The following is a 19,030-nucleotide window of genomic DNA, read 5'->3' as shown; positions in this document are numbered from 1 at the left end:
TCTGGAAGTATGCAGAAGATATACTGCTGGTTATGAGGGATGTTTCCACCATGTTATTGTTGCATGCAGATTCTAGATGAATTTGGAGTGACCCAAGTGAACTCAACATCGGAAATTCTGCCAATGTCTGTGGCATGCTAGTGAAACATAGTAGGGAACGGTCCCATAATGAGGTGCCCAAAGATCTGCTTAGGTTTTTATATTACATCAGAAGCTTTGCTTACAATGAGTACCGATACTGTGATCTTGCTAGACAAGCTCAAAGATTATCTGAACCGTTGGAAGGATCTAAAGGTATTCCTCCGGGGAAAGACCAATTCAGTCAAAAAGTGATCACCCGGCGGTATATTATGTGCTGTCCATGCTACCCTTAGCAGTGCAAAGAAATTGCCAAATTTGATGAGGGAGTTCATATGGCAGTTGTGACACAGAGGCTAGTGCAGGTCTTGACTGCCCGCCTTTGAGAGGTCTATGCATCACCTATTGACCACCTATTGATCAAGACATGTTTGCATACGGCTTGCAGAGACTGATGAAGATGTGCGGGTTCAAGCCAAGGCAGTAGAATCTGGGCCATTACCAACAGAGGCTTCGGTGTTCAGGGACCGAACAAAAAGGGGAAGGAATTCTCTGGTGGAATTTCTTAGAAACTGCAGCTCCGAATGTCTAGACTTAAAGCATCACAGTGGTTGAACCACTGGATTACCCTGGATGATCGCCCCTTATTTTGGCCAACTTGGTGTCTATGTTGGGCGTGATGGATTGGCGGTGTGTACAATGATGCTGAATGGCTGTCATTTGACCTGCTGAAAAAAACCACTGTGACGAATTGGAATTGGTCCTTCTTCTCAAGGGAGAGCCACCCCATTTGGCACTAGGGAGGTGAGCTTTCTACCCAAAACACTCCATAGGGGAGAGTGCAAGTGGCATCTCGGTGGGCATGACCCCCCCCTTTCGGGGACATGGAATCCCCAGGTGAAACATTTGTAACATCTCTCTTATCTTAACACAAGAGTGCCACTTGCTTGGCTACATGGGAGCTGAACATCATAACATTGTACACAGGCCAGTACCTGTGCTTGGCTTGGCTGCTGATCCCACCTTGATGCCAGAAACACTGGTCCACTGGTGTTGCATCTCTCATTTCAAATAGAAACATAAAAGGCCTGAGACCAATCTTTTCAGGGAGAGAGCCAGCCTGAGCAAGGCAACGCACAGTGGAAACCTGAGTTGTAGCAACAAGCCAATCCATGCTGGGGACAGGACAAAGTCTCATACGTGTCGGGCAGAGGAATCCCGGAGCCCGCAGAATATTGCAGAGTCACAGCCCAGGACACCAAGTGAGAGACTGAACAGCTGCATACGTGGCATCACAGCGTACACGAGCATCAATGCCCAAACGAAAAGCTGCTGCAAGAAAGCCAACGACCATGGAATAGCGGTTCTGCAGCTACAGGAGCAGCCGCCTCTCCCAACAAAGAATGCCGTCGAACCGCAGGTAGGTGGCTAATGCAAAGGATTGGAAGGAGGACAGTAAAGCTCCAAAGCACTCGACGAGGGGGTGAGGAATACCCAGAACCTACTTGGTCAATGAGGCCGGGGGACCCATGCAGGACTGAGGAGCCCATTAAACCCCATGAGGACAGTATGCAACCCACAATGCCAGTGAGGCCGAACAGCCCTCTGTGGGCCGATCAAACCAGTAGCTTATGGAGGCATGAGAAAAGCAAGAAACTGGGACAGGTTAAAAGCCTACAGGGACCAAAAAGGCATAGAAAGGCCTGAGAGGGGTGAACCTGAAACAAAGACTCTGCAAGGGGGTAATAGCCACCAGAGAATATAAAGGTCTGAAGGATCAGAGAGCCCAGTGCGGGCTGAGAAACCAAGACGCTCGCGGAGGGTGGGGAATCCTGATAAGCCGCTGCTGGCAGTAGAGCCAGCAGGTCCATGCTCGACTGAGAAAAGCAATTGCTTGAAAGAAACCGAAATGCCCTGGACAGGTGAGCCAGAGACACAAGTTACAAGGTTGAATGACTTCCAAATCGAAGAGTTGCATTTAAGGAACAAAGTTTCTAAGCTGAGCAAGTCTTTGGTGGGGCAATGAGGGGGCCCCGTTTGTATAGAACATTAAGGAACTTGTTTGAACTACACAAGAACCCATGGGTGACTTTGAGAGACAATTGGGAGGGGCTCACGCACCAAGCAGCACAAGCCAAGAAAGGGGGGGTGGGGAGTAAAAATACTTCTGTAGTTCTGTTTTCCTTATTGTTAGTGGTTGGGTCAGTCAGTAGGATAGGCTAGCTTTGGACAGAGGATTGTAAGGAAGGCATGGTATCAAAGTAAGTCAAGTGATCACAGTTCAAGGGTGTTAAACTGTAAAATTGGTGAGATAAACGCCTAATCTAAACCTAAATCTAAGATGGGAGCAAGCTACGACCATCAAATAATAATGAGGCAGTCCTAGTGGAGTCTAGTCAAATAAAAAGGACCTATACTAAGAAAACTTATTGCCAATCCTTACCGCTACGCTACAAAAGAGTGTGGGTTACATATTCCCAAGAAAAGAAAGGAGTATTCAAAATGATAAGTCAGGATGGTATGGCCGGGGTCTCCCTTCCCCACGTCTTTAGCACGGGACAAGGCAGGACTCTCGAGTACAGCACACTCCTGGGCTTCTCCAGCAAGAGGTTACAGTTCCTTTTCTCAATATCAGGGCTTTCTGTGCCCAAGTCTCTTTTCATGCAAAGTCTCTTGCTTCAGAGGGCCTTCTCTCTGTCGCCAGCCCTTCTCAGTCGGGCTCAGACCAACCACTCGCTGTAGACATCCCTCAGTCGGGTTCATACTTGTCACCACAATGTTGCTCACTTAGCTTCTTCACAAATTTACTCTTGACGTCCCTCAGTCGGGTTTACTATGGCCCGTCATTCACAATCTCTTTATATGTATTATTCAAAAGTCTTAATGTCTTTTTAAACAACCCCTTTGGGTTTCGTGATGGTCCCCTCAACCGGGCTCAGACCTTCCAAAGCACTTGCCATCTTAAACAGTGGCTTCCGAAGGGTGATCTCGTCTCGCTGGGTCACTCTGTTAGTCTACAACAGTGCGGGTTTCACAATATCGCAGTTCGCACAGCATTCCCCACAGCCGGGACCAAACGCCGGTTTCACAATATCAAAACTTCTGCAAACCAGATACCATGTATAGAGTGGTCCTGGACCACGTGGGTGCCAATTTGAAGGTCTCTGGTAGGTATCCACCTGAATGGCAACTGCATTTAAAAAAAGGAATTGTGTATCAAAGTGGTCCTGCAATGGGTCAAGCTAAACCCTGTGCACATTCGAAAGTCTTCGATAAGTGTAAAGTGAACTGAAGGAGACTAATTGAATGTGAAGAAGGGATCTGAGCTGAGGAGGTCCAGGGAGAGACACCCAAATCATCTAGTAATAAGAACTTTCTATTTTTGTTTTGTACATCTGGCACTCCGAATCAAGAGACCTTGATGGAGAAGAGGCTTCAGCACAAAAAGCCCTGATGCTGGAATCGGAACTCGTGTATGCTCGTGTCAAGGAAGCCAGAGTGTGTGCTTGGCTCGGGTGAACTGCTTTGCCCCGTGCTGAAAACGTGGGGAAGGGTAGGTGAATGGCCCAAAGATCCTGACTTATCATTTTGTGAAAACTTCTTTCTTTTTCATGAACATTACCCCCACACTATTTATAAAGTAGCAGTAATGATTGGCAATAGGATTTTTATTATAGGCCCTTTTTTTTTAACAGGACTCCACTAGGACTGCGTTATTATTATTTGATGGTTGTAGCTGGCTCCCATCTGTAGATTTTGGTTTAGATAGGTGTTTTTCACCCCCTTGTGAAAGTTAAATAAACATCCTTGAACCATGGTCACTTGGGTCTGTCTTACTTCCATACCATGCCTTCCTTACACCCCATACAACATATTTCACGCCAGTGAAGATGTTAAAAAGAGGCCTGGAGGCTATGGCTACATGCTGAACTCTGGGTTGGCCCCTGGATTGCTGGTCCATATTCTATGGGATTGTGGGAATGTCTGGCACCTTTGGGCAAAGTATTGGCAGGTACATTGAACCATGTTTCGGCATGTGAATCTCAGAGAGGTGTGAATCATTCATGCCGGTGGGGCGGGGGGTGGTGGAAACGGCATGAATGAGGTTCGCTATGGTGCTGCGGCATGGTTTTGGAGGGTCCCGGTGCTAGCTAAGAAATTGATATTGTGATTGTGGAGGTTCCCAGACTACCTAACCCGTAAACACTGGCTGCATTGTGACAGAGAGTGCAGAAGGGCTGGGAAAAGATGTACCAGGGATTGTGGCCTAGGGATGGAGACGAGCTGGGTTGACTGTTTCCTTGGGTGTCCCAATAATGGTACCAAATTGTTATTAATGAATAGCCATATAATTGATTACTACTGTATTTTGTGCTGCCTACGCAGCTCCAGGGGCCCTTCTGATTCATGGATTTTTCAGTATTCCCATTGATTTTCTCTTCTCAAATGTAAAAATAAAAAGTGATGTGTCTTTTCTTTGTTGCTGGGATGCAATTAGAATACACATAAAGAAGTATTGGAAAGTGGCACCCTTTGATATATATGGGCAGCCACAGCAGCAAACTGGTACCAAACAGCCAAAGCCATTGTGCGGCACTGTGATTGCCTAAAGGGAGGGAGACGGTAGTCAAGCAGTTAAAACCCACTCCGGGCTCGCAAAGTGTACTCGCCCACTAGCATTGACGAGTAGTTTTTATGAAGTGCGAGTACGATTTGCATGATACTCGACCTTGCTGGCGAGTAGGGGGTTGTTAGAAACATATTTTCCATTTACTGCAAACACACTTTGTTGGGAGTAAATGGCACATGAAAGTTTCACTGTGCATGCTTGGCAGCATTGCACCATATATGAAGTGTGCTTATGGCGACATGCACCATTTTACAAAAAGCACTGGTAATTATTAGGTCATCTGTCACCTTGGGGAGAGTGCTCTTCTCTTGGGTTGAGTATGGAAAGTAAGGAACTCGCCCTACATACAGGTCTAGTGGGATTTTTAACAATTTGCGCGGCAGCCACTGTCCTGGGGTCGTTCTTGGACCCCTTCCTTCACATTGAGCCCCGTACATTATGTACCTAGCTATCCAGCCTTAGGAGTGTGCAGAGGGTGCGGAGCGTGCTCCGTGTGGGAGAAGTAAACCATGTTTTCTGATTTGTTTGCAGTGACGGTGAAAAGAAGCAGAGGCAACGATGCATCCGAGAAGGAAGAGGGTGAGGGTGAGGTGATCGGGCCTTTCCAGAAGCCGTCCCTGTTCTGCGATGAGCACTTGGATGGGGACGTTGTGGGAGATGAAAGTGATGGTGCTTCGGAGATGGGCTCTGACATGGAACTTTCTCATACAGACACTGGGGCAAGTGCGACTCCAGCCTATCGCACCGTCATCATTGAAGATGACACCGCACAGGGGGAGTACTGCCTGGTTCAGGTGACCGAGGCGGACCCGACTGAAAGCTTGCCTGAGGAGCCTCCCAGTACCGCCACACACTGCAGCTGGGCCACAGAGGCCACGGGTCACCCGGGCCAAACAGTGGCCTACTACCTCAGTGACGCTGGGGAGTTGGAGGAGTCGGACTTGCACCCATCTGCGCCCGGTGACATCTTGGGACTGTCACAGTTCCAGGCGGTCAACCTGAAGATAGACCCAGGCAACATTCCACGTCGCTCCGCTCGCTGCGCCGCTGCCAGCACCACAGCACGGGGGCCCTTGCGGCTCTCCTCCTTTGTGTATGATGCAGCCAAGGCTGAAAAGAAGCGGGATTTCCCTGAAGAGATGGGGCTGCCGCCAGCAAAGAAGAAGACCCGGACCCTGTACAGTGCTGGTAAGCTCTGGTGGAAGGCGTGCCTCTATCTCCTGACTGCCCTGTTCTCTTTTAGTAAGGCCTGCACTGTCTGCTTTTTCTAACTGGCTTTCCTCCGCATGTCTGTTCCTTTCCTTCCCATTATGATTCCTGACTCTTGCTGTGCATGAGACTGTGTTACATGTGTCCCAGGAATCTGCAAGCCCCCATGTTCCGCTGCCCAGGGGAATTCCCTGATGTGCGCATGACATGGGCTCCCTTAGCGGGTAAATGCTTCTGAACTGGAAAAGCCTATGCATGGTTTAGTAGACACGCTCTGGGATACTGGGAGCCTGCAGGATACAATGGTACATGATAGTCCCTCACTGATGACCTCATCAAAAAACAGCGTGGACTACCCTCATGGAGAACACGAAGAAATGAGACTCTGGTGTTTTCTGATCTGGGGGCATCTAGGTGGGCTTCTGCAGGAAGGAGGCACGCTAAATCATGTGAACTGAGCAAGGACTTAAATCATGACTATAGACCATGAACAGGCTTTTCTAATGCTTTCCCAAAAGGCCCAACCTACACCTTGAGGTGGGGGCTCCTGGGCAACCACAGATGTAGTCCAGGCGCCATCAGATGCTTAACTGCAATAGTTTGTATAAGCAACGCAGAGAATAAGTGGTGATAAAGGTTAGCAGTGTGAGGCTACCTTTCCCTCCGCCATAAGGAGGGTTGTTCTAAGCTTAGTGGAGAACTAGGCAACTCTCCCACAACATTTTACTCAAATGAGTTCAGCACAAACTAGAGCAATGGCTCCTTCTCCTTCCCTCTCTGGTAAAATATAAAACATGGTCAAAACTCCCCTCTGAAGACTGGATCCAGACACAATTAAAATAGATCACAAAGCCAGACGCCTTAATACAGCGTAGCAATGTCCAATGTCCAGGAATTCAAGGTGATTGCAACCTGGCCCAACAAACTTGTGTGGTCCTTCTAATAACCCTATTTCCCTATCGAAATAACAAAGCTGGCCATTTAGGAGATTCAGCATTGGGCGCTATATATAGAGTGAGGCCAGAGAAGTCAATCCATCCAAGTCAGCGCTTGGACAGATCAATAGCAATGCACCCCAATGAATACATGTGCATTCTCTGTCATCCGGGTTGCGGGGTTTGGGGTACAGTGCCAGATACTAGCAAATCCATCAGTAGCTAGTCTTCTCTCCTGTGTTAATTATTACGGATGAGATAGATTTTATTATTGGGCACTGAATGCTGCTTCCTTTTCAGCCACTTCAAAGCACTCCGGGGGGGGTATATTGGGGATAGTCTGAGGAAAAGACAACCAATGTTTGTGGGGGCACTGGGAAGTCTGCTGCCTTGTTGGAGAGTTCGCCACTGGTTTCTCATGGACTTGGTAATGCGATTGAGGAAGCTTTGAGACATGGTAGCATCACTAAGGCTATAGTGCCCTGCGTGCTTCTCAATAGTCCGCTTTCTAGGCTTTCTAGGGATACAGTGCCCTGCTTGCTTCTCAATAGTCCGCTTTCTAGGGATACAGTGCCCTGCGTGCTTCTCAATAGTCCGCTTTCTAGGGATACAGTGCCCTGCTTGCTTCTCAATAGTCCGCTTTCTAGGGATACAGTGCCCTCCGTGCTTCTCAATAGTCCGCTTTCTAGGGATACAGTGCCCTGCTTGCTTCTCAATAGTCCGCTTTCTAGGGATACAGTGCCCTGCTTGCTTCTCAATAGTCCGCTTTCTAGGGATACAGTGCCCTGCTTGCTTCTTAACATGCCAAAAAGTAAGTATGTCCCCTCCTTTTCTTGGGGTATTTGCCAGCCTTAGATATCTTCACCCTCCAAAGACTATTGAGACATTATTCCCCCTTGCTTAGGCTTTTTGTCAGGCTGTGAAATGGAGAACCACCTGCTACAGGTCGCCCTTTGAGTTTCATACTCCTGAGCCAGTGGCAGAGCTTGTTCTAGGTGTGCTTCCACACATATACAACATCCGGGAGAGCCAAAGGTTGCCTACTCCTGGCCTAGAGCATCACAGGTAGGCGTGGGCTGCAGCCATGAATTTTCTTATTTTATTTCCAACCCCAAGCTTTACTGGCAGTGGTGCCTGAACCTGTATTTTGGTAGCATTCCATAACAATGGTTTGAGTACAATCCCAGATGCTAGCAAATCCATCAATACTTAGTCCTCTCTCCCATGTTAATTACTATAGATGTGATGGATTTTCTTATTATTTAAATTGCAATATCTGCTGCAAGATAGCAGTACCTGCTGCAAGATATCAGTACCTGCTGCAAAATATCAGTACCTGCTGCAAGATACCAGTATCTGCTGCAAGATACCAATACCTGCTGCAAGATAGCGCCTGCTGCAAGATAGCCGTACCTGCTGCAGGATAGCAGTACCTGCTGCAATATAGCAGTACCAGCTGTAAGATAGCAGTACCGGCTGCAAGATACCAATACCTGCAGCAAGATAGCACCTGATGCAAGATAGCAGTACCGGCTGCAACATAGTAGTACCTGCTGCAAGATACCAGTACCTGCTGCAAGATACCAGTACCTGCTGCAGGATACCAGTACCTGCTGCAGGATACCAGTACCTGCTGCAGAATACCAGTACCTGCTGCAGGATACCAGTACCTGCTGCAAGATAGCAGTACCGGCTGTAAGATAGCAGTACCGGCTGCAAGATACCAATACCTGCAGCAAGATAGCACCTGCTGCAAGATAGCAGTACCGGCTGCAAGATAGGAGTACCTGCTGTAAGATAGCATCTGCTGCAAGATAGCAGTACCAGCTGCAAGATAGCAGTATCTGATGCAAGATAGCACCTGCTGCAAGATAGCAGTACCTGCTGCAAGATACCAATACCTACTGCAAGATGGCAATACCTGCTGCAAGATAGCAGTACCTGCTGCAAGATAGCAGTACCAACTGCAAGATACCAATACCTGCTGCAAGATAGCAGTACCTGATGCAAGATAGCAGCACCGGCTGAAAGATAGGAGTACCTGCTGCAAGATAGCACCAGCTGCAGGATACCAGTACCTGCTGCAAGATACCAGTACCTGCTGCAAGATACCAGTACCTGCTGCAAGATAGCACCTGCTGCAAGATAGCAGTACCTGCTGCAAGATACCAGTACCTGCTGCAAGATAGTAGTATCTGCCGTATAATTTGAGTGCCTCAAGAAACCATGGTGTTGCCTGTGCAGATGATCGCATATGATGTCAATCGGAGACATGAGTCACTATTCCTGCGCCCTCATCTGCTGATGAGGGTCCCACAGATGTCCTACTACCATGCCATGTGGGTCACTTGAGCAGAACTCAACACAGCCCCCCTTGATGCACCCCTCCCTTCCCAGCAGCACTGCAATCACAAGACCACCCTCCTGGAACTGCGTGCTGTGCCCCTTTTTATAAGTCTCCTTGCTGTCCTTGCCGGGCCATCCACCACAATAGGCAGACTGAGAAAAGTGCAACTCCTGACTCCTATCACAGCTCGCCAACAGCTGTGGGCCTGTCTAGGGGGGTTCACAAAAAGGTTAAACACTAAAGTATAGTTAAACATTTTTGTTTAATTTATCCTACAGGTTATTCTTGAGCAAACCTCACATTTTGGCGACTTTGCTCTTAACTGGCCATTGAACTAAGTGCCACTGGATAGAGTTCACAATGTCTGGGGAACGTCCCTTCACTTGCAGTCTCAAGGTTATGCTTCACCAGGAACTCTCTCTGGAACAACCCCACTAGCTGCAGGTAGTAGCAGAGCTTCTCCTCCGTTTCCAGTTTCACACTCTGTTCCCGGTACCCTTCTTCGGTGATCAACGTAGGCTTGTGACTTGGTCCGGGTTGAAGGAGTTCCCACATCCTCTCTTCCTTCCGCTATGTTGACATGGAGGACCTCTGTCCCATTCAGGTCCTGACTCCTGCCCCCTCCTCTACCGCCCTGCCCCCCTCAATGCAATACCACATCCTCATTCATTCCTCCCCTCTTCATGGGCTTGACCTCTTTGGATCATGGCCTTGCCCTTGATGCAAACCACTCTGGCCCTCTCACACCTTCCTAGTCTGACTGGCATGCTTCTGACCCTCCATCCCCAACATAGATTCCTCTACCACCTTCTCCAAATCTCTCTCCACACACTCTCCAACTTGTTCCTCTCATTCCAACATCCTCCAAACTTCTCAAACTCCAACCTCTTCCAGACACCTTCCTCACACTCCACAACTACACACACCACCTGACTGAGAAGCTGGATTATATAGCCCCATTTCCCTCCCCTGAGGATGGACTCCCTGTGAGAAGCTACACCTGTGAGGGCAAAGGATGGACGGGCCAGTGATTTGTCTACTGTTCATTGGTTCACCTGCATGGGGTTTGCTTGGTACTCAGGTTTGTGTACTTTGGTAGCCACTACTAGGAGGCAAAGGAAAATCATTTTTAGAAATATTATCATTCTCCCTGGGGGCTCTTTGTGTGCACGTAGCAGGAGAACGGACCTGGTGTGCTATGATCAGACAGGCACATTGTGTTCAATGGAGAAGAAAAGAAGGGCGTGAAAGGAAAGGAACCTGGATAACTGGAAAGACCATGTGAGCTTTGTGGGACCCCTGCATAGGCTCCACCTGGGAATCCCCAGAGGGAATTAGAGAGGGAAGTGTTTGCCTTTAGGCTATCGCATCCAGCCAGGTAGAATATTAGATGGTAGGGGTTAATGATCTTTAGCGACCCTCCTGGCGTTTAGGGACACCGGAGCTAGGGAGGAAAAGGCTCACATGAGATGAGAGAGAGAGGGACGGCTCTTAGTGAGCCCCCTTGCTGAAATCTCAAAGAAGGCCTTTGAACGTTCCTTGTGAGTTGGTGTGTTCCCACTAAATTGGTTTCTCCAAAGTGTACACGCCTATCCACTTTCAGCAAATATAACAAAGAATTAAACGGAGCAAAGATGGAAGGAAAAAGATGGAACAAGCCGACTATATGGGGAAACAAAGTGGAGGTTTGTATGTAGGACAAATCACTCATACACAAAAGTGAGAGCAAGAGTCATGCAAGACACCAGACCTAGGGCTACATTCTGCTAGTTAGACATCAACTATATCATTCCATACATGGCCCGCACGAGCTGAAACCGCTGAAAGAGCTTCCACTAAGCTTGACTTTCTCATACTCTGCTTATAGGCACATGTATGACAGCCACGGATCAGCAAAGGCGTTGTTCTGACTTTTCCAGAGACTAAGGAGTCCCTTTTCCCCACCTTCCAGCTGTGTATGCCTCTTAAAATAAGGAAGGCAGTGAAGAATTAGATCTCAGGATAGAGGGAGCCTGCTTCTATAGAAACATCTGGATTCCTAAGTACCTGAGTAATATGGGTTGACAGAACAGAGCATTTGACAACGTTATGGGATGAGGTTCAACAGCTTTATTTGGATAGTAGGATAGGTTAGCTGAGCGGCTGTGGGTAAAAAAGGCATTAACGGAACAGGGTGGCCTACTTGCCTCAGCGGTGGAAACAATTAACAGGAGTGGACAAGACAAATTGTGAGTGCAGGAAGTATCTACACCACTCCTAGGCTCATCCTGGTCTTTCCTCATGCAGAGCTCAAAGCTAGTCCTCAGTGTTTAATTAACAATGAGTTTACGCCCCTGGTGAAAAGGGTTGGGTGAAACCCAACAGGAACTAGTGAAGGGTAAACAAAACACAAGTGCAAGGTTCTAGATATGTGTCAGGATGGAAGATGGACAGAAATTGCGTGTTGAGGCATAGGCAAGGATGACCCAGTATCAAAGTCCAATGTCCAGTTCCCTACTCCATCAGTAAGATCTCAGGCCTGTAGCACGATGGGAGTGTCCTTCAGTTCACTCAGTCTCCGGGTATTGGGACGAATCCTTAGATGTCATCACTTCTCTCTGAGGGGGAGCCTCTTTCCATGAGGCTAGGGTGGTGAGGCAGGCACCCGATAGACCCCCTGGGGATAGTACTCAGCGGAAGGATCTGATGGGGAGAGACTCCCCCTCTAGGGACAAAGATGACCATCTATGGGAAACACGGTATGACACGCCTCATCCAACATCCTCATATATTCCTAACCCTAAACCCCATTCCACACTCATCCCCTCCATTCCACAGACATCCATGTGTCTCTGCAAAACCCAGCACTTAACTTCCACCAAGAGGAGGGATAGTGGGGACTACCCAGGCGAAATATCCTTGGCTCATACTGGGACGAAGAAGAGCAAAGACGACTGTGATGAACCTGGCGATGTCTCGCCCCATGTGCCCATGGAAATGCAGAAGCTGCCTGATCCTGACCCCGGCGGTGACTATCTGAGGGAGGACCAAATGTGGGGGGGCCGACCCTTGTGAGTCTGGAGAGGCGCCGCCAGATGGAAGATGGTGTTGCCCCTTCCCCCTAAATACCACAGACCTTTATAGCATACTGTAATGTTGCATTAGAATGCCCCATGGCGCGCTTCACCAGGTTCTTAATGAAGGTGTCCGCTAGTAGAGCAAGCATCTTTTGTAAAAAGACTGAGACAAGGTAGAGCATGGGAGCAATACAGAGCGCGGAACGGAGGATACGCTCTAGTTGTTTGTGGAGTCCAGGAGGTGGCGCGATGTTTCGAAACAGAAAGCGTCAATATGGAAGTCAATTCACTCTGGAAGGTTGGGAAGTGGAGCGAAGCCAAGTTGCAAAGCGGGCAGTCGAGTACGCAGACGCCAGACGAGAGCAGAGAAATCTCCCTAGCTCAACCTGGGAACTTGGAGAGTGGAGAGCGAGGCAGAGCCACAGCACGGAGAAAAGGGAAGGCAGAGGCCGACCAGGAGATGCATCCCCAGGGCACCAGAAATTCTGAACTGGTACGCGGGGCAGCGGAGAAGCTTTGTGCCGGCTAGGGAAGCCGCAATGTTAGGCAAATACCCTTCTGCTGCAGGGGCAGAGCTGCTCACACCGCAACGAGAAGCCGAATACGAAGAATTACCTGAGAGAGCAGTGAAGCTCGGAAAGCCATCACCATGCCATCACCATGCCAGTGAGCCCGTGATGGAGGGTTGGGACACCAGGTTCTGCATATTACTCGCCGAAAGTGAGGAACAAAATCTCACGGTTTGCACACTAAGTGGTGTGAATAATCCCAGTGCTTGTGGAGGTTAAAGGACAACTCGGGGGAGATGAGGGGGGGCAGGGGGAGTCATTCTCAAGGAACTGAGGGGTTGGAGTGAGGAGATAGACACAAGATTGGTTTTTGCCCAAAGTGCTTTTATTCAAATAACACAGTTCTCATGCGAAGTCCCACCAACTCAAGGTCTTCGTACTTGCTGGTTTAGTCGCTGCTAGAGGCAGTGACGTCCTTCCTCTGGTGAGTGGTAATATTTTGTCATGGGGTGCAATCCACATCTCCTGGATTGTTATGTGTGAGCAATTGTTTTATTGTCTTTTCCTGCCTTTGGCAGACTGGCTTTGCTTTTTACAGTCCTGGTTCACTCCCGTTCTAACCCTATCTGAACCTGTTGTTTGCACAGGCACTTCCACCGGCTTAGTCTCCTTGTCAGGTTTCCGGCTGGCACATAACCTTGGTATACTCGCTTGCCAAGTAAATTCTGGGATGAGGGAAAAGGAGTGCTTTCAATGTTACAAGCAAGTCCTTTCATTGCCTGTGTAAGTTCCTGTTCGGCTCAGTAACTTTTATTTTAAATGGTTATTTTATAACGCGCGTAATATCAGCGATGGTTTCTAGGCGTGGTATCAGGTTTCGAACATGTGGTGCGCTGCATTGTCTTGCTTCCAAGACAAATGTTTTGCCCCTGAGCTATCCTTCCTCACCATTGAGTTACTTAGATTCTTCTTGGGGGTACGGGAAGGGGGATTCTCTTTAATATTTGTCAGGTTTTCTTACTCTTTCACCTCTGTCTCATTTCAAATTGTGGTCAAAGTCAAGTTCTCATCTCCCCGCCCCCTAATCGGTACCTGCAATTTGTGCTCCCTGGGAGGACCATCGGGTTTTCACCAGAATTCTTGGCAATGTACTACTCCAGCCTGTGGCACACTCTTGCGGTTTGCAAAGGACACCAGGGGGTCCCGTAGAGGTCTGCGTTCCCTGTTGCTACAGGACTCAGCCCTACTGCTCTGCAGCAGCAACAACTCTGGTCAGGCAAACTCCGTTTGTAGAGTGGTTCTGCGTTGCGTCTCCAGCTCCCTGGTGATTCTGCTGTGCAGTACCCTTTGTCAGCGTCGGACTCTAAAATCTCATGGGTTGCGAGCGTTCGATGTCGTTCTACGCATTGTCGGTGTCTCCAGCTGTTCTCACTCTCTCTGTCCCCAGGCTCCGGATTGCTCTGCAAGTTTCTTACCACCGCCACTTCTGACATTCAGCTTCTACGGTTTCTCAACATCCCGTGCTTCTCCTCCATGGTTGCTCACTAGGCGGCTGCCAGTTGACTCGCCCACAGCCTCTTTCTTTCGTCTCGTTTGTCCGCTGCAATTCTGTTTGCTAGCAACTTCCTGCCCTGTCATTCTGTTCCTCGCGCTCCACTTCCACGATCTCTCCAATTCTATCGAGCACTGCTGCTGCTTCTGCCACCACAACCACCACTGCTGCTGCTATGGCTACTCCGAACAACGTGCTCTTGATTCTGGTGTTTTTTTTATTTCTGGGCAAGCATTCCTTAATGTGCAAAAACTAGAACATTTCCAGCAGTTCTGTGGCACTTTCTGTGGCCTACTTATCTCAGTACTACTTCTTCCTAGTACTGGTGTTTCTTTACTTGGATACTGACAATGAAAAGGGGTGATACCTTTAGGTTTATCACAGAATCTAACTTGGGTGAATTCCCAGATTCAAGCAGGATTTTGTTCAACAGTTCCAAAGGTTAAGGAAATCCTGTCTCGTATCAAAGTTCCACTTTAGTTCTCTTTTTGGTTCCAATTTGATAGCCCAAAGTTCAGCTTGTTTTAACCAACAGTTCATAAGTGATTAACCACGATTTCTGTACCAGTTCACAAAAGCACTTGTTTGACAACATTAAAACATTCTACAACAGCTCACACAACATTTCCTTCAAGGATAGTATATTTCTCAGGATGTTTCAGTATTAATCCACAAAAACACTGTAGTGGCTTTTCAGCTTCTTCAAGATGTATAACCACTCCACAGTACTTCAATGGCTTCCTCCTCTCTTGTTCTGCCACCTCTCCCTCTGACCTCACCCGAACAGCCCACGCCTTTCTGTTTCCTGTCCTCTGCTTTATCCCCCCCTTCTACTGACATTGGGCTCCTTGGCCTAGCCAATCTGGTCTTGACTTCCCCGCCTGCAAGGTGTTACAATGGTCACAATTTACAAATAGGGGGTTAAGCCCTGCACCTGTCTTCCACACAGAGCAGCTGTGCTGTGTCAATGTCAGCCTGCATTGGAGAGTGTCCCAATTCCTGTTCGGGGACCACTTTGTGGCGGGATTCATTGTACATACATAACCACTTTGTTTTCCATTAGAAAGCCACTCGGTGGCCAGTCAGTAATGATTTATGTGAAGCAGATCGGGCACAGCTGTTTGAGCAAGACGTATGCAGGTGTTATGAAGAGATGTGTGGCATCCCTGGCAGCTATGCGAGCTTTCCAACCTTTCCTTAAGCAGTTCGCTCTCTCCTGCTGGCCTCCGCGGTCTGATGACTGTAGCTGTCTGATTACAGGCGCTGGTGGGTTGCTGTCTTGCACGCAGTCTACCCAGACTTGGCTATCTCCTCATATGGTCTAAACGAAAGCAAAAGAGAAAAATAGTCCATCATAGTTTTCAGGGGGTTTGGGGTAATCAAATGGGGCACTGTCATGGCACATACAGGCACTAGTGGGGCCAGGAACTTACCTGGCACCTTCCCCCTCTCGGGTGGGTCTGGCTCTGGCTTACACCCTGGTAGGCCTCCAACCACAGGCTGAGGGGGGTCCCCCATCCCCTCTTGATAAGGTCAGATTACTGACCTTGCCACACTATAGAGAATCTGTACTGTCACCAGACCTGTTTAAGTAGGGCGGTTGAAGCCCACTTCAAGGATCAGGGAAAGAATACTGGAACCACCCCTAAACATGGACCCCCAACTCTCTTTGCATATATTTTTATAATCCAAATGGAAACGTATTGGACATGTCTTGTGACGCTTTGAGAAGCTTGTCGCAGGCCGTGAGGGATTGACTCTGGCATATTGGCGGCGGGTCTGTTTGACTGGGTCATGGTCAATGGGAATTCCTGTCCCACATGTATCCAGTAGTGCTTTGTTCACCCGTTGCTGCCCCATGACCCTGCGCGCTGAAGCTTGAAACAGTAGGCTCGCCATTTGGGGATCAAGCAGCTCTGATCTTGATATGGTTGTCTTGGGTCTGCATGCTTTGCGCTCCCCTGCACTGCTGCCTATGGTCCCATGATACCTATGGCTGTCCCGTCTCTCCTGCGGTATTCAGTGGAAGGTAAAATTGCCATGACATCTGCAGTATATTCCATTAAGTGCACTTAGTTTTGTTCAAAATTCCCACCTCCTTTATAAATATGGTGGTAAATGTGCCATAGTTAAAAAGTCAACTTGCACAACATAAATGATGTTTTTGACATGTACATTTGATTGGTAGCGGAAACATGGGTAGACCAAAATTAGATGAAAGAGAAAAGGTTATTTTAAAGTAAAAGATTGGATTTTGAATGAGGAATAAAACCTTATTTGGACAAAAATAATGAGGGTTAGAAATCAATGTTTTACGTCTTTTGAAAATAACTAGTGATTAAAAAATGTCTTTTGAATTCAAATGAAATGTGAGTCTTTCTTTATTGACAGTATCACTTTCAATGCGTCAACAGAGTTTTTGTGATTTTAATATCTCCAAAACCTGCGCTCTAATTTACAATTAGGAAACAATAAGTACCTTTATTAGGTGTTATAGTTTACAGTAAACTTGTCACACAGTGACATTATATCCAAAAATGTCAAACACCATAAAGAAATGCATTACAAAACAATGGTAAATAGTTGTGGGGTGCAGAGGAAGTTGGTCCATCCACCTGCTACCCAGTCATGGTAAATCCCGCTAGCTTTGAGTTATTCAATAGTTTTTTGGCAGTCCATGCTACCCAGGCTCTGCCCTTGCTGCTCCTCAAAGTTCCCACTCCAGAGTTTTTACGTTTGTTTCTTCGTCTCGTTCTGTTCCTTCTCTAGCCTCTTAGACAACTGTGTGTGTGTCTGTGTCCGTCCCCAAAACCTGTCTCCCTGGGTATAAGAAAGCCCACCTCTATGTGACCCCCAAAAATGTCCAGAGTATCAAATAGCTTCTGGCCCCTCTAAGCTGCCCTCACATGCACCTCTGCTATTTGTTCATGGTTCTCTCCCTTCTGCTTTCACACTTCCTTCTCTGCTACTTTCAGCATATTTCTCTTTTTGACCCCTCACGCTCCTCACCACTTCCCGCCCTTTCCACATTTTGATTTTTTATCCACCATGCCCTTCCGATGCTTGATGTGTGGTCCATTACAAGCCTTGGGGTTAGTCCAGATTGCCCTCTCCAGGACTCACTTTGTTATTAGTCTCCTCTCAACACCCTCCTCTCTTTCAGAGCAGCTGGAGGAGCTGGAACGAGCCTTTCAGGAGGAACACTACCCTGATGGCGAAAAGCGCAAGGAAATCGCCAGCGAAATTGGTGTCACTCCACAGAGGATTATGGTGAGTTTGTCCCCCTGTGTCATGACCCTGCCACTCTAACAGCAGGGGCCGTCCATTGTGGACTAACTGGGACTCGTCATTCATCACCACAGTCCGCTGTGTACAATACACATTCATATTTCTGACTTTACATTTTCTTTAGAAGACCGTGGCATTTCCCAATTTCATTTAACACAATACATATCCCATAATGCACTTTTTGGCAGTTCTCATTACCTGGCTATTCTTTTGCAGCAGTCTGAGAACTACAATCCCCAGAATCCCTATAATTCAGTGCTGCTTTCACTTTCAATCACATTCAACCTGTGTTGCTCCCGGTACTTCTAACAGGACTATTTCCTAATAGGGTATGTGAATATTTAAGCAGCTGCCTACAGGAGCACAGGGCTCTTATACTGAGTTTGCATACTGCCTCTCTTGCTGTGAACCGTGGTGTCCCATTGTGTCCTGCTGCTGCTGTTTCCAGTCCTTGCTTCTATTCCAACTCTGTTGTCTGCCGACAGCACTTTACCCTCTGCCCTCTAACCCTGTGTGCAATGGCTGCAGTACCCCTGCTCCTCTGCCTGCAGTCGTCTGTCCTCGCCCTCCAATCCCTTGCTCGCTGCCACTAGTACTCTTGTTCTCCAGCTGCAGTGTCATGATTTTACCCATTTTGGGTTTCCACAGCTGTACCTCGCAATCCATAGGACACCTGAAGGTCAATTCTGTTAGCGTTCAACTAAAGAAAGAAATGTCTCAAACCAGTTTGTAAGGAATAACGGAGGCGGTAAGTGTAGATCATTTCTTCAAGTTTATTGCGGCGAGCCCGCTGGAACAACCACACTCCCTCTACTATCCTCTTCTAACCGTCGCTGCCGTCACGCGAACCCCTCTGCCCTGAATCATAACAAAGGGACAGAGATTCGCGTGACAGCGCACGCACACAGGCAATGCTAATCACTACATATCTTCCCCCTTAGGAGAACAAAATAACCCCAAACATTTAATATAATAAAATATGCATAAAATAGCAAAATAGAAACAACATAAAATGCAATAGCATGAATAAGAAGTATCATATATAAATCATAACACAAAACATTAACCAATCACGATCTATAGTCTCTCATCCAGACCGGTTTGGACCTCATCCTACAAGGAACACTGAATTTATTCCCACCACACATATCTTCATTCTCACTTCTTTTTCTATTTGGGTGCCCTGCATTCTCCACTCTTTCATTCGTTCCATACGCTTTCGCAATTCTCCCTTTGGACCACACTTCACCCCTTCCAAAATTACTACAGACTTCTTGACCACAAATATCCTCTTTGGCCCCAAATATTTACTTTCTAAACACTTATTCACCAATCTAGGATTCTTTACATACACCCTTTCTCCAACATTCCACTCACGTTCCTTTACTTTTTCACGCGCACTGAAATCAGCTGCACTTTTTTCTTG

The 19,030-nt window shown here is 47.7% G+C and overlaps 1 protein-coding gene across 1 annotated transcript in view; it reads left to right on the top strand.

Annotated features, from left to right (window-relative positions):
* The window catches only part of NOBOX (NOBOX oogenesis homeobox), a 498,422-nt gene that overhangs the window by 140,778 nt on the left and 338,614 nt on the right, over nucleotides 1-19,030 (top strand). Inside the window, exons 2-3 of the mRNA XM_069649778.1 lie at nucleotides 5,240-5,896; nucleotides 17,480-17,586. Coding sequence (XP_069505879.1) covers nucleotides 5,240-5,896; nucleotides 17,480-17,586 — 764 coding nt within the window. The remainder of the gene's footprint in view (nucleotides 1-5,239; nucleotides 5,897-17,479; nucleotides 17,587-19,030) is intronic.

The sequence above is a fragment of the Ambystoma mexicanum genome, chromosome 3p, assembly GCF_040938575.1.
Source record: "Ambystoma mexicanum isolate Mex_15411 chromosome 3p, UKY_AmexF1_1, whole genome shotgun sequence".
Lineage (NCBI taxonomy): Eukaryota > Metazoa > Chordata > Amphibia > Caudata > Ambystomatidae > Ambystoma > Ambystoma mexicanum.
This window is presented reverse-complemented; position numbering and strand designations above follow the sequence as displayed.